The sequence below is a fragment of the Podarcis pityusensis genome, assembly GCF_964106645.2.
Source record: "Podarcis pityusensis genome assembly, chromosome: 15".
Taxonomy (NCBI): Eukaryota; Metazoa; Chordata; class Lepidosauria; order Squamata; family Lacertidae; genus Podarcis; species Podarcis pityusensis.
In genome coordinates, this window is record NC_138040.1 from 20517578 (window position 1) to 20532376 (window position 14799).

The following is a 14799-nucleotide window of genomic DNA, read 5'->3' on the forward strand; positions in this document are numbered from 1 at the left end:
CTACCTAAGTTAGCCTGTGGGGTTTGGGTGTCATGGACACAGAGGAGTGGCGAGAGCCACCAGCTGGGGAACCCCAAGGAATGAAGGCTCAGAGCCCAGGGACTGGTGGTGGGACAACGATGAGTAGACGGAGGGAGAAGAGGGAGCAGACTGGGAGGAGGTGGTGTCAGAAGCTGAAGAGGCAACAGGGTTTAGTGAGCAGGGAGAGTATGTGGCAGACAGAAGTCCAGAAGCAGAAGCTGAAGAGGAGAGAGGCCAACAGGCAGAAATGAGTCAGGCTGGTGAAGAAGCCAGGGTCTCTCCACTCCTGCTACAACAAGCTCTCCTGCCCCCTGGTTTCCCAGGATTAGAAGAGGCATGAAGAGGGAGCAGCAGAGACAGGCTAAGGCACCACCATGTCCTCCCACTTCCTGGCCACTTTCACCACTGCCCATCTGTTGCCCTTTGCACACTGCAGCCCATAATGAGACAGCAGTTTAAATGGAGTCTGCATCTTCTCCTCCTCCTTGTCACTGCTCACACTGCTGCTCAGGCAGCCTTAGCAAAGAGGAGGAACAGGGTCTGGTGGGGCTTTAGGGATCAGCAGCAGGCCCTGTGCAGGGATGTGGGCCTTGGCCGATGCCCTGTGGTGCCAACTCTGGGCACCAGGACTGCGTGCACACTTACCCTTTAATAACTTTGCACCCTCCAAAAAAAAGGATGAAAGGAAAGCCCAGCCTGCCTTTTAGAAAGCAGTTTAAATGGTTAGCAATTTTTTATTAGTCATTCACAGTTCACAAAGCCAGGCATTTATAATAGCCCAAGCAAAAAAAAGTAAGTAAATCCTTCCACAGGATTCAGGCTGTTTCTCTGGCCATTTCAAGAAGGCAGGGCTTTCACAGCCAAAGAAGAAGACCCAGAGGGCAGAGCAGGAAGGGCACCTTCTTCTCCTCAAGAGCCACAAGGAAGCAGGGAATCTGGGAGGAGGAAAGCACAGGAAGAAGATCAGGGGGGAAGAATGGTGCTCCTGCATAGGTAAAACATCAGATGTCACTGCTAGAGCTGCTACCAGGTCATTATTTCCCAACAGACGTTTCAGATTGCTAACTAAGCGACTGATGATTTTTCGAGTTTGATCCAGAGATCAGGAAAAAAACTAGAGGCTTCTGCATTTTCCTTCCCCCAGATTGCTGCCCAAGCTGTATGCATGAGATCAGGGATGCGGAATATGTAATCCTCAGGATGCCATTGACCTACAACTCTCATCAACCCCCAGCCGGTATGACCAGTGGTCAAGAATGATGGGAGTTGTAGTCCAACAACATTGAGGTCATGAGTCCCATAGAGATGTCATGGAGGGCATGGGAGGATCCTGAGGAGGAATGGAAGCAACTTGGGGCATTGGATCTGAGCAGTCCTGAAGGGGGTCCTGGCAGGATGGGGGAAATTGACTGTAGGCAGGGGTGTAGCACTGTTCACCGGTGCCTGGGATGGGTGTGTGTGCATGTGTGCCAAGCAGGTGGAGCATGCTTGCCCAGCCTGCAATGCCCGATGGGCACTCATGCACCAGGCGGGGTGCGGAGGGTGAAGAGCACCCCCCACATGTTAAAATTCCTGCTCCATGATTGCAGTCATGGGATTGTTGTCTATCACATGATGGTATATGTTTTGACTCCACAGAGTGGGAAGTGACGGAGACAGGATGTTTGTGTTACTGTGTTCCGTGAAGTGGGACTATTGTCCTTTGTTCCTTTTCTCTTTGCTGTCTGATGCTAGAGAGAGAAGGAGCCATGTTGCAGTGCTTCATGTGTTTATATGTAAATAAAGTAGATTAGCCAAAATGTTGAGTTGCTGCTTGCGCAACTGCGCAAACTCTGCGAATCCCTAAGTGTGCCGGTGTCGGTTGGCATCGGTCGCTGTGATGTTTGGGCTGAAGAAAGCTTCTGAAGCTCCCGAACGATCAACCAGGAGGGGGAGAACATGCCAGTTGGGCATGTGTCTCTGCCAGGGTCCTACTGGAGTGTAGGCTGAACTCCTGACACTGCATTCCCCAACCCATGCTGCCTCTGGACGGCTGCTCTCATGCCAAGTGGGGGCACAGCACGGAAGGTGCTGTTCACCCTCTGCACTCCCCAGGCAGGGCAGGGCAGGAATCTCTGTGGGGCTGCCTGGTTTTCACATACACCCCTTCAGACTGTGCACCCGGGGCAACAGCCCCCCTGGCACCCCCCATGCTATTCCATTGACTGTGAGATCCCAAGATGTGTCTGAGCCCACAGAAATCCAGGAAATGGAAAGCTGGGTCCAAGGAAGGGATAATTCAGGTTGGCAGAAAAGTACCCCTGTGGCATCAGGCACCTCTAATCAGAGACAGCCTGAAGTTGAGTTCCCCTACCCCAGCACTGCCTCTGGGCGGTGAGGAGTTTCCTCCTGCAGGGGGAGGCAACAGAGACTAAATTGGATGCTGAGCCAGTGCTGTCAACACCTCCATCCTTCAGGGTCATGGAGGCACTAGAGGTGGCATGAACAGAGCTCACAGACCCAGCCCACTAGGTCAATGGCCCATCCAGCCCAGCATCCTGCTCTTACAGTGGCCAGTCTGTGGGAAACCTGCAAGTAGCACATGAGCATAACTGTGCTCACCTGTGGTTTCCAGCCACAAGTATTCAGAATCCTTACTATTTCCAATTGTGGAGGCAGATCATAGCCATCATGGCTGGTACCTAGAGCTAAACATTAACAGAAGAGTCCTAATGGTAAGGGCTGTTTAGCAGTGGAACAGAGGTGGCCAGCTGTCTTTCTGTGGAAATAGGCAACCACATCTCAGCGCTGTGGCTGCAGGTTCTTGCAATGAGTGGGGTTAAATGGCCTCGGGGTCCCTTGCAATGCTAAAATCCCATGGAGGGAAAGGCAGAGGGCTGGGGATGAGCACCTCACCTGTCCGTGTCTTAATACGCTGGCATTGAGAAGTGGAGATTGGTGTCCGATGGGCCGCTGTCCAGGTCAGTCACAGCTTGGAACATGACCCTGGAGACACTGGGAGGTAAAGAAATGAGGTCAGACCAAACTTGCTCTCATGCAGATTCTGGACAAGAGCTGGTAGTGATTCAGGGCACAAAAACCTGCTGAAGGTGCACATCCAGGAACCCTGGACAAGACCCCCCCAACCACCCTTGTGAGATGGCCACTTAGCTGCGCCAAACACACCAGCACGTCAGCCTGCCACAGCAATGTGAGGTGGCAAGTCCATCAATAAAACTGAGGTTTCCAGACATGCTACCCAATAGAGCAGCTCTGGGAAAGGGGTTAGAGAGGAAGGCATCAAGGCTCTTTGGAAGGCCAGCAAGCCACTTAAGATGCTGCAAGCCCAGCAGAAAAAGGAGGAGGAGGCAGCCCAACCACATTGCCTCCTATTATAAGTCCACAGGGTGAAATCAAGGGCAATTCTGGACTTGGGGAGCATGTCTGAATCTTCCCTGGATTGAGACCCACACACAGTACACGCAAGGTCAAGCATGGTGGGCCTCTTGAGCTCACACACACTTTGTCACCAAACCCCCACTTCAAAACATATCCCAGACTGGGAAACCTTCACCCCATAGGCATAATTAGGCCTGGCATTGACTGGCATCCATATGTCCTGGAGACAATGAATACGACAGCAATATTTCTTCATGCCAGTTGCTGTAAAATGGTAGGAGGGGAGAGTGGCTCTTGTGCTCAAATCTCACTTGCTGGTTTCCCATTGGGGCATCTGGTTGGCCACTGTGAGAACAGGATGCTGGACTAGATGAGCCATTGGTTTGATCCAGCAGGCTCTTCTTCTGTTCTTATCTCCAAACAGGGCTAGGAAGGACCTCTGCTAGAAATCCCGGTCAGTGTAGACAAGAATGAACTAGATGGACCAATTGTCCCCTTATCACCCTCCAACAGTGAGTTAAGCATTCCAGAAGTGCTTTCTTTTGCACATATGAGGAATAGCAAAGAAAGATGGGTTTGACAATAACTCCCTTCTGTCTCAATCACAGCAACCACTATGGAGAAATTATCTTAACACTTTTAGTTTTTGTGTGTGTGTGTACCGTATTTTTCGCTCTGTAAGATGCACTTTCCCCCTCCTAAACAGTAAGTGCGTCTTATGGAGCGAATGCAGGCAGGAGGCTCTGCTCAGTGCTCCCTTTAAAGAGCCACGTGGAGCGTGTGTGCAGCTCTTGGGGGCTTTCCCCCGAGGAGGGAGAAGGGCTGCTCCACACACACTCCACACACTCTTTAAAGGGAGCACGGCTCTTGGGGGAGTCTTCATCCCACTGCTGGGGAGAGGCTGCGCGCAGCTATCCCATAAGCCAGGACAGCAAGCTGGATTCAGAATATATTTTTTTCTTGTTTTCCTCCTCCAAAAACTAGGTGCGTCTTATGGTCTGGTGCGTCTTATAGAGCGAAAAATACGGTGTGTGTGTGTGTGTGTACCAATTGTCTGACTCAATGTAAGGAAGTTCCCTATGAAACAATATACAGTGGTACCTCGGGTTACATACGCTTCAGGTTACACACTCCGCTAACCCAGAAATAGTGCTTCAGGTTAAGAACTTTGCTTCAGGATAAGAACAGAAATTGGGCTACGGCAGTGCAGTGGCAGCAGGAGGCCTCATTAGTTAAAGTGATGCTTCAGGTTAAGAACAGTTTCAGGTTAAGAATGGACCTCCGGAATGAATTAAGTACTTAACCCGAGGTACCACTGTAAAAACAGAAGTTAAGGAAAACTAGTTGGCCTAAATGGAATACCCCTTGCCAGTCTCTTTGGATGTGATTCAAATTGCAATATCCATATGCAGATCAACTCCGACTATAGAAACTGTGTGTAGAGATGTTATGGTCTATTTTCCCACTCCTAGGGTTAGAGACTCACTGATATGAGCACCGTTAAAAGAATTCCACATTGGATCACATCTAGGATTCAGTGAATTTATTTTCATACTAATGGGGCAGAACTAGGTAAGAATTATTTTTGGAAGCTGGTGTTAAGGGTGGAAGGGGAGTATTGTATTGAACTTGCAGGGATAGAATTGTTATCTCAGGAGTGTAAAAATTTGCTTTAAACTGGGTCAGGGCATTGGTCTATCTAGCTCAACATTTTCTACACTCACTGATAGTAGCAGCTCTCCAGGATTTCAGGTAGAGGACATTCCCAATCTTATTTGGAGATGCTGGGGATTGAACCTGGGGAGTTCTGCATGCAGAGCAGATGCTCTACCACTGAGCTATGGCCCTTCCCCATACGTGTAAGCAACAGAAATGCTGCTAAAAGCTATTTGCCCTTCCAGCTGGGTCTCACCTATTGCTCACTTTATCCAGCCTCTCTTGCATGGCATCCTTTCTCATATCGCTCGTGACATGATACACCCGGGTGTGACTGAAAAATAGAATCATAGAGTTGGAAAGGACATCAATATGTCATCTAGTCCAACCCCTGCCCAGGAAACCACAGCAACAACAACAACAAGAGTAGTCTTAAAGTTCTTCACTACCCCATGAGGTTCCAAGATACGTTGTAATAATTTTAAAACAGCAGCATTAAAAACAATTAAAGCAGAATAGAATCAAGATAATGGGGAAATCATTAGGTAGTCATCTAGCCTCTTCTTAAAATCCCATTCCAAAGGAGAGTCAACCACCATCAAAGGCAATATTTGTTCCACAGTCAGGAAATTTCTCATAATATTTAGTTTAAATCAATTTTCTTGTCAATTGGACCCATCAGTTTAGGTCCTGGTCTTTGGGAGTATCTGAAAAGGAATCTGATTCATCATCTATGTGACAGCTGTTCAAATATTTGAAGATGGCAATCCTCTCCCCTTTTAACTGCTTCTTCTCTGGGCTAAATTTACCAAACCTGCCAGGTTTTCAAGGAGGTCTAGTGCTAAAAATCCACTCATCTCTCAAAGTGAGTCTTGCATACAGTTGAGTTGTCACAAGTAGCCATGCTCAGACGGCCTCATTAAATTACACATAATGCTTGAACTCAGCTCTGCTCATCTTTTGGGTGCACATCTGAAGAGGTCTAGCTCCATGGTTTTCTGTTTCCTCCCCTCTGGATCCCCTCTCCACATTGAGTTGCCTGCTGTGGAATCATCTGCATATCTTCCGTGGGATTCCAGCATAGTGCAAAGGATTCAGGATCACTTTCTAGATCAAAGGTGGGGAGCCTTCAGGCCTGCAGATGTTATTAGGTTACCACTCCCAATGTCTCTGGCCATTCTGCTGACTGAGGCAGCTGAGTGTTGGAGTACACTAACATCTAAAGGGTTGCAGGTCCTCCTTTCACCATCCAGATGTTGCTGAACTACAACTCCCACTATCCCTGGCCTTCCTGGGGTGATGAGAGTTGTAGTTCAGCAACATCTGGGTGACCAAAGGTTTCCCACACTACAAAACTATTTTGTGGTTGCATATTTCGAGGAAAGATCAATGTCCCACCCCTGTTCAAGAGTGTGCACTCAGATCATTCAGAGTGCCATTGCTCATCGCTTCAATGGACACCATTGACTCATGTGAAGGCTCACCTCCATCGGACAAACTGGATCCTTGTCCTGTCATCTGTCAGGTCCAGGCTGGAACTGGATGAAAGTATTGTGCTGGAACACTCCTGCAACAGTGACATGAAAAGTCTGCTTATGTGCACCAGAAAAATCTTGGTGTATACTCGATTCTGGCCAAACTAAGCCTCCTGATGTATATATTGCTCTAGGAGGCATAGTTTGGAGACATAGTCAAGTATACACTTCCAGAGGTAATGCAAAATACATAACTTCTGGTAAATGAGCCACACTAGTTGCTAGAGGGCCATGAAAATTCCAGTCTTCCACATGGAATTGCATACTCACTTCTCTGAATTTTGCAATGCAGGTTTGGTTCAGTCAAAATACATTTGAAAAGGTGTTCTTTACAGGATCAAAGATCCAAAAAAAATTATTTTAAAGGGGGGAATGAGTTGAAAATGAGTACAAAAAGCTTACAAGTTGCATATTTCAAGGAAAAGTGCATATAAAACTATGTGCAATTTAAATGCAAATTCATTGTATAGCTCTTTTTTAAAAAAGCTATGCAGAAAGTAGGGGAAGAATGGACTTATTGAAACTGACACAGACAGAAATACACTGATTTCTCCATAGAATACTTGCTTTTGCAGGCTATGGCTGCATACACACCATAAATTTAAAGCACATTGGAAGAATATTCATCACCATGCACACAAAAAGAATGCTGGAAACTGTAGTTTACCACTCACAGAACCACAATCCCAAGACCCAATACAGTTTTCCAGATGTTTGGGGGAGTGCACTTTCAATAGATGGTGCATCCACAGCCTATTTTTGCTCCTCTACTTCCTTTTCTCTATCCCATTCTCATCTGCACATAAACTGCTGCAGCTCTCACTCACCCTTGGTGGCCTCCTGTCTTCAAAGGTCTCCCAGGTTTCTGGTTTTGATCTTGCTGCTGCCAAATCTAGGCCAACTGAAGGAAAAGTTCTGATCCCTTCCACCTGGCAGTCCGACCTGTTTTCTGACTTCTGCCTAAAGATCTTGACAGCATCTTCTTCGATCTAAGAGGCAACACAAACACACATGCTACCACCATATTCTCCCCCAAAGTGAAGTTATTTATCATACAAAACTGGTTGGTCACCATTAATGTCATTACAGTTGTACCTTGGTTTTTGAACAGTTTAGTTCCCAAATGTTTTGGCTCCCAAACCCAGAAGTGACTGTTCCGGTTTGCGAACTATTTTTGGAAGCCGAATGTCCAAACGGGCTTCCGCGGTTTCTGGTTGGCTTCAGGAGCTTCCTGCAGCCAATTAGAAGCCATGATTTGGTTTTCGAACATTTTGGAAGCCAAACGGACTTCCGGAACTGATTCCGTTGGACTTCCAAGGTACAACTACTGATTTATGCCAAGTCATAAATGTGAATGACACTTGACTTCATAGAGTTTCATAAGAAGAGAGAGATGAAAAGAAACAGGCTTCTGCCCCGAAATGAGATTGCAATTTAGATATCATGGGAGGCAAAGCATGAAGAGAGGGGACTTTGAACAGGACCTCAGCATAGCTAACTTTTATGCAGGATCAAACCCTCACTCATATAAGGGCCAACCAACTAAAAAATGCATTTTGCAACTCATGGCTCCAAAAAGGCCCAGACTCACTCAAGGCAGAACATCAACATTTCTTCTCTCCCTCCCTTCACATTGCATAATAAAATATATTTAGAAATGCAGATATTGAGAAGGAAATTAGAAATGCATAGGTTTGAGATAATATGCTTAAAAATAAATATGTGTGTGCAGATTAAAACAACAATGGATTGATGTAAACCAGGATGGGAAAGACTTGGGAATGATGCGTGTGACAGCAGTTCTAGATACATGTGGAAGTGAAAACATCCACATGTGGCTCAGTTATGCTTACCCCTAGCCTAGCTATCCACAATGGAAAAACCATCCTGTACCCCTTAGGCTCCTCTGCATTTTAGAGCCTTGGTTAAACGTGGTTTCGAAAACATGCGACAGCTTCCCTAAGTGCAGAAGGCTAACCTGGTGCAGACAACCATCCTTGAACATGCAGAGTTTGAGGAGGGTGGCGCTAGCATGCTCATGCTCATATGGCTAGTTAAGTCCCATGATGAGTGCTTACATAGGTCCCCGGTCTCCATGCTAATGTTGTGTGCTGGATCCGAATTCCTTCCAAACAGTCTGCATGGACAGAGCATAGAAAGCTGCCCAATATTAACTCAGCCCCTTGTTTCATCTGTCTCAGTACTGTCAACACTGACAGGCGGTAGCTTGAATTTTATTCGGTTCGTAAAATGTATACACTGCTTGATGGTTAAAAAACAACAAGCCGCTTTTAAAAAGAATGAAACAATAATATTATTAGTAAAAACAACAGTTCAAAGCATTTAATAATAATGATGATAATAATAATAATAATAATAACCCAAAGTAATCAATAAACTAAAACTAGATTAAAACACACACCAACATTCCAAATATCTGGACAGGTTTGTCTAAGCTAAAAGCTTTCCCAGAGATTTGGACAAGGAAACTTTCCCAGACACACCTGGAGATGGGGGGGACTGAATTTGGGAGCTTCTGCATGCAAAGCAGATACTCTGCCACTGAGCTATGGCTTACCTGCCCCCAATTTCAGCCCGTAGCCCTATTCGTTACACTCACCTTCTTCAGCCAATGCTCCAATACGTACTCTATCTCTGGCTCAACTATGTTATCAGCCTTAAAGGGAAAAGGGAAAATGAGTGGTAGTGAGAAATTCAACAGGGTCACTTTATAGTAAGTATCACCAGTGCTTTTTTTTAAAATGGGGGTACTCAAGGGTATGCAGTACCTGCACCCTTTTTCTAGAAGAAAAGCACTGATATCAACCCCCCCTTCACAACCTCACAGCCCCTCCTGTGTCCTTACTGGAGCATCGTCAGCTGGGAAAGGTGTTCTAGAAGCCCTGCGGAACAAGATGTACGCTCCCCATGTGGTAATGATCATCCTGAGGCACTCTTAGCGAGGGCCAGATCTCCCTTGCCTCAACCACCGTTCTCATCTGCCCTAGAAAACGTGTGGCCTCTGCAATTCCAGTTGTGTGTTTGTGGCAGGGAGACATTATTGCGTCACTAAGCGCAAAAAAACAGTTGTCCGGGCAACCATGACATCATAATGAGATGGGGTAGGGCAGATACTTATTGGTCAGATTCATTGTGGAATAAATATAGCTGTTTATTCTTTTGAATCTGGAAGACTGTGGACTTTACCATGAAAGGCTGGCTTGTGAATGTCCAACAACTAGCCTTGAATGAGAATCTTACTGAGTACAGCAGGGCCAGCAAGGTGCGTAAGACAGGATACCTGGATGACCTTCATTTGGCACTTAGCTAAAGTTCTCAAAAACTGGTTGTGCACCAACAGCATAAAATACTGGGTAACTGTTTTTTGTGCGGCAGCAATTGCTTGTTGGTGGAGGATCTTGTCCTAATTTTAAAATTATTAACACCTTAAGTTGTTCTGCCTCATTTCAATATAGTGATTTTAAATTTCTCACTTTTTTATATTCTACATAGTTTTTTAAATTCTATATTTAATATTGTACTTAATGTACTATATTGTGTCCCTCCTTTTCAGCTGGTTATTGACCAAAATAAATTAACATAAAATGCATTTGGGAATTATCTATGCTCGCAAGTTTAGTAAAAATGGACTTTGATTTCTGGAATGATGGACCTCAGTTATGTGTTTTTACTATTTTTGGGTTGGGAGCTGCCCAGAGTGGCAGGGGCAACCCAGTCAGATGGGTAGCATATAAATAATGTAGTAGTAGTAGTAGTAGCAGCAGCAGCAGCAGCAGCAGCAGCAGCAGTAGCAGTATTAGATGTGGTGTGAGGACGATGGCGCAGTATTGCTTTGGGTTTGGGTTTGCTTCAAGAAAAGCAACAAATACATGTTACTTTCAAAACAATGTACGGCCTGTCATATCCTACCAGAGTGTAAGAAGTGTGTTGATACAATTGAAAGTGCAAAGTTAACTTTGAATGCATGGTGTGGAAATTAACTTTTGTGCCCTGCAGCCTCAGTCCTTCCCCTTTAACGCCTCTGGGAAACAATCCCATGCAGACAGAAGGAAGCTGACCTAGAGTTGCCCCTCCCTCCCTCAAATCAAATAGGAAGGCTGGCTGAGCTATATCTCTGGAGAATCCACGGAGTGCTGATTCAGAACCAAGGTTATTGGATTGGTTCAGGACCGATTGTGTCTGTTCCAAGGTGTGTGGGTGTAGGTGTCAGGTGGTGGTGGTAGGGTAAGTCATAAAGTGCCTGGTCAAATCTCTAAAGACACACTGGTGTCCATTTAGGATTCTGGGTACAATAAACACACATGTCTGTACTTACTCAGAGATGTCTCTGGAGCAGAGTTGCCACCAAAGTCCTGGGAGCGAATTCCATAGCTTAACTACATGCTGTGTGAAGAAGTACTTTCTTTTTGTCTGTCTGCCCTGAATCTTCCAATGTTTAGCTTCATTCACTCTCTCTGAGTGGATGTAGGATTTCTCATGACATTACTTTTGAGGTTGCCCAGGGGTGTTTGTGAGTGTCCTCACTGTCATTCTTCAAACCATCTTTCCAGCATTCTGCAGCCTCCCTGGGTGCTCATTCTTCAAAAACCTTATGTCCCAGGCTGGTTTTTCCTGGAAGTGCAGGAAGGTGGGAAGTCTGCCTACAGCTGGTCATTGTTGTACTTTTTAAGTGAAATCTTTTTTACTTTTAAGCAAATCCAGTCAGAAAGATGTCTTTAAAAGGTTATAGGAAGGGATTTATTTTTTAGAAAATGTGAGCACACTGATTTCAGGTGCTTAGGAGCTAGACTCCCTAGTATCCTGCACTTTGATTAAAACTAAAGAGAAGGCACCAAATGGTTACTCCTTCCAAGGTGCTATTTCAGAGCAGAATGTAAGAAAAGTGTTGTTGCTGACCTTTAAAGCCTTAAACGGCCTCGGCCCAGTATACCTGAAGGAGCATCTCCATCCCCATCTTTCAGCCCAGACACTGATGTCCAGTGTTGAGGGCCTTCTGGCGGTTCCCTCATTGCGAGAAGTGAGGTTAAATTGAACCAGGCAGAAGGCCTTCTTGGTAGTGGTGTCATACCATCAGATGTCAAGGAACTATCCGACCATCTGAAGGCAGCTCTGTTTAGGGAAGTTTTTAATGTTTGAAGTTTTATTCTGTTTTCAGTGTTCTGTTGAAAACCACCCAGAGTGGCTAGGGAAACCCAGCCAGATGGGCGGGGTAGAAAATAAAATAAAATAGTAGTAGTAGTAGTAGTATAGTAGTAGTAGTAATAGCCAGCTGGATCAAGCCAATGGCCCATCTAGTCCAGCATCCTGTTCTCTCACAGTAGCCAACCAGGTGCCCTGCCATGGGAAACCTGAAAGCAGGAAACAAGTGCAAGAGCACTATTCTCCCCTCCAGTTTTCCAGCAACTGGTATTCAGGTGCATTGCTGTCTCTGACCATGGAGCCATCATAGCTAGTAGCCAGTGATAGCCTTTTACCTCTATGAATTTGTCAACTTCTCTTCTAAAGCCATCCAAGTCAGCGGCTGACATTACCTCCTGTGGGAGCAAGTTCCATTCTATAACTATGAACTGAGTGAAGGCGGACTTTCTTTCATCTGTCCTGAATCTTGAACATTCATCTTCATCAGATGTCCACAAGTTCTAGGGTTATGAGAGAGGGAGGAAAACAAATTCTGTCCACTTTCTCCATTCCACTTTTAAAAAACAACAAACAAAACTTCAGGTTGCAGAAGCAGAAGACTGACCATTAGGTCCAGTCATGACCGGCTCTGGGGTTGCGGCACTCATCTCGCTTTATTGGCCGAGGGAGCCAGCGTATAGCTTCCGGGTCATGTGGCCAGCACGACTAAGCCGCCAGAGCAGCACACAGAAACGCTGTTTACCTTCCCGCCGGAGCGGTACCTATTTATCTACTTGCACTTTGACGTGCTTTCGAGCTGCTAGGTTGGCAGGAGCAGGGACTGAGCAATGGGAGCTCATCCCATCACAGGGATTCGAACCGCCGACCTTCTGATCGGCAAGTCCTAGGCTCTGTGGTTTAACCCACAGCGCCATCCGTGTCCCTGCAGAACTCTTAGAAACATAGAATTATAGACTTGTAGAGATAGAAGTGACACCAAGGGCACTGGCAGAGGAAGAGGAGTGGGGGGGGAGTGCACTGCCCCCAGCAGCGCGATCCTGGTGGGGTGCCATTGGGGCTGCATCCCTGTCCACGCTGGGTGCCACGCCCCCAGGACACATGTCAGCCCCGCCCCCGCCTGCTCTCCGCCCCCCGGTGCTGGAGTGTGAAGCTCTGCCACTGACCAAGGGTCATCTTAGTCCAACCCTCTGCAATTCAGGAATCACAGCTAAAGCATCAATGAAAGATGGCCATCCAACCTCTGCTTAAAAACCTCCAACAAACCTCACGAGGGAGACAGTTCCACTGTCTAGCAGCTCTTACTGTCAGAAAGTTTCTTCCTGATGTTTAGTCAGAGTCTCCTTAGAAATGCATGGGATAATAATTATCATATTTAAAGATACTGTGACAAATGACATAATAAACTACATATTTTAATATGAATTTTCCTGCTTAAAAAAGTTAATGTGGAATAGGATGAAATGGACTTTTAAGCACATGCAAAATTGACTGATCTAGTCTGAGGTCCATCCATGAGGTTAAAGCACTGGTGTCCTATAGATATGCATGCATTTTAGGCAGCGTAGATGGATAGGAGTCTGTGTTCTCACATTAAACCTCCCCGGTGGAAGTGCATCTGCTGCCTGAAATAAGAGAATCGCTTTTCTGCACATTATAATCACCAAAGCCTTCCAAAGCCCAGACTAGCCACCTGGGCCAAAGACACAGGGATTTGGGGACTCAACTGCACAGCTGTGGAGCTGTACAAGGCATTATTTACAGCGAAGTCACAGGTGAAGGAAAGCCTCATCTACCCTTGTACTGCCTGTCATTTTGCCCCATGGGGTTGTAGTCACATGTTTGCAAATGTAAATAAATAATTTGTACCCTTGAGGGCAGGGGAATCAGGGGTTTTTTTTGGGGGGGGGGAGTGGACAAGTGTGAGGGAATAAATGATGGGCAGGGAAGGAGTTAAGCATCAACCTCAATTTTCCACTGCTGGAAATGCTTCTTCGCTGCAGCAGTACCTCTTACCTTTTTAAAAGAGAAAAGGCATCAGGGGTCTCTCGCATGTGGTTGTGTGCAATGAGTAGTAGTGAGCTGTTGAGTAGGATTTTAAACACCATCTCCTTGGTTTAAATTCAACATTCTCACTAGTTCACATTGCTGTCTAGACGCTGGCACTGATGTACAAAGCTTCATACAGCTTGGGACCAGGATGCCTAAAATATAGTCTCATCCCTGAATATTGCATTCTGTAGGAGACCTTGTCCTCCAGACACCACCCACGCAGGAGGTGCATGCCATACAATATTGAAATTGGATCATTAGTGTGGTGACACCAACCCCTTGAAACTCTTTCCCATTATATTTCAGGCAGATGCATCTTGACTATCTCTTCACCATCATTAGGAGGATAGTGTCTTGATGAAAATAAGTGATAGTACCACTCTATTCTGTGTCCAGTCCTGGGTACCACCATTTAAGGAGGATGTTCACAAGCTGGGAGGAGGGCAACCAAGGAGTATGTTCAGCCAGGATAAGGGAAGGCTGAGTGGTGATTTCAGAGTCACCTTCAAATATCTAAAGGACTGTCACATGGAAGATGGAGTAATGTTTTCTGCAGGGAAGACCCAAGGCAATGAATTCAAATGACAAGTAAGGAGATTCTGACTCAACATTAGGAAGGGCTTTCTGAGGGCAATTGCTGTTTGAGAGTGGAATGTGCTACCTTGGAAGGTGCTGGACTGTCCTTCATTGGAGGTTTTCAAACAGAGTTTGAGTGGCCATCTGTCAGGGATTATTTAGCTGTGATTCATGCATTGCAGAGGGTTGGAGTAGATGACCTTTGGGATCCCTTCCAACTCTTAGGGTCCCTTCCTAGACTATAATTCTATGATTCCTATTGAAGAGTTTTCTCTTTCAGCACACTTCTAAGTGAATATTTTTATCCCAGTCAGCATCTGCAGTGGATTTAAAATTCTTCTTACGCATGCCATTATTTTAATTACTTTTATGTATATATATTTTTATATAGGCAATGCTTTTAACTGCTTGTATATGTGCAATC

The 14799-nt window shown here is 45.8% G+C and overlaps 1 protein-coding gene across 1 annotated transcript; it reads right to left on the bottom strand.

Moving 5' to 3' along the window:
* Window positions 1-735: 735 nt before the first annotated feature.
* SPATA19 (spermatogenesis associated 19) lies at window positions 736-9658 on the bottom strand. Its single transcript, XM_080983778.1, has 7 exons — window positions 9457-9658; window positions 9211-9267; window positions 7418-7579; window positions 6540-6622; window positions 5312-5389; window positions 2917-3015; window positions 736-956 (listed from the first exon to the last, which is right to left on the bottom strand). The coding sequence occupies exons 1-6, from the start codon at window positions 9532-9534 to the stop codon at window positions 2928-2930; spliced, it is 546 nt and encodes a 181-aa protein (XP_080839904.1). The 5' UTR covers window positions 9535-9658; the 3' UTR covers window positions 736-956; window positions 2917-2927.
* Window positions 9659-14799: the final 5141 nt, after the last annotated feature.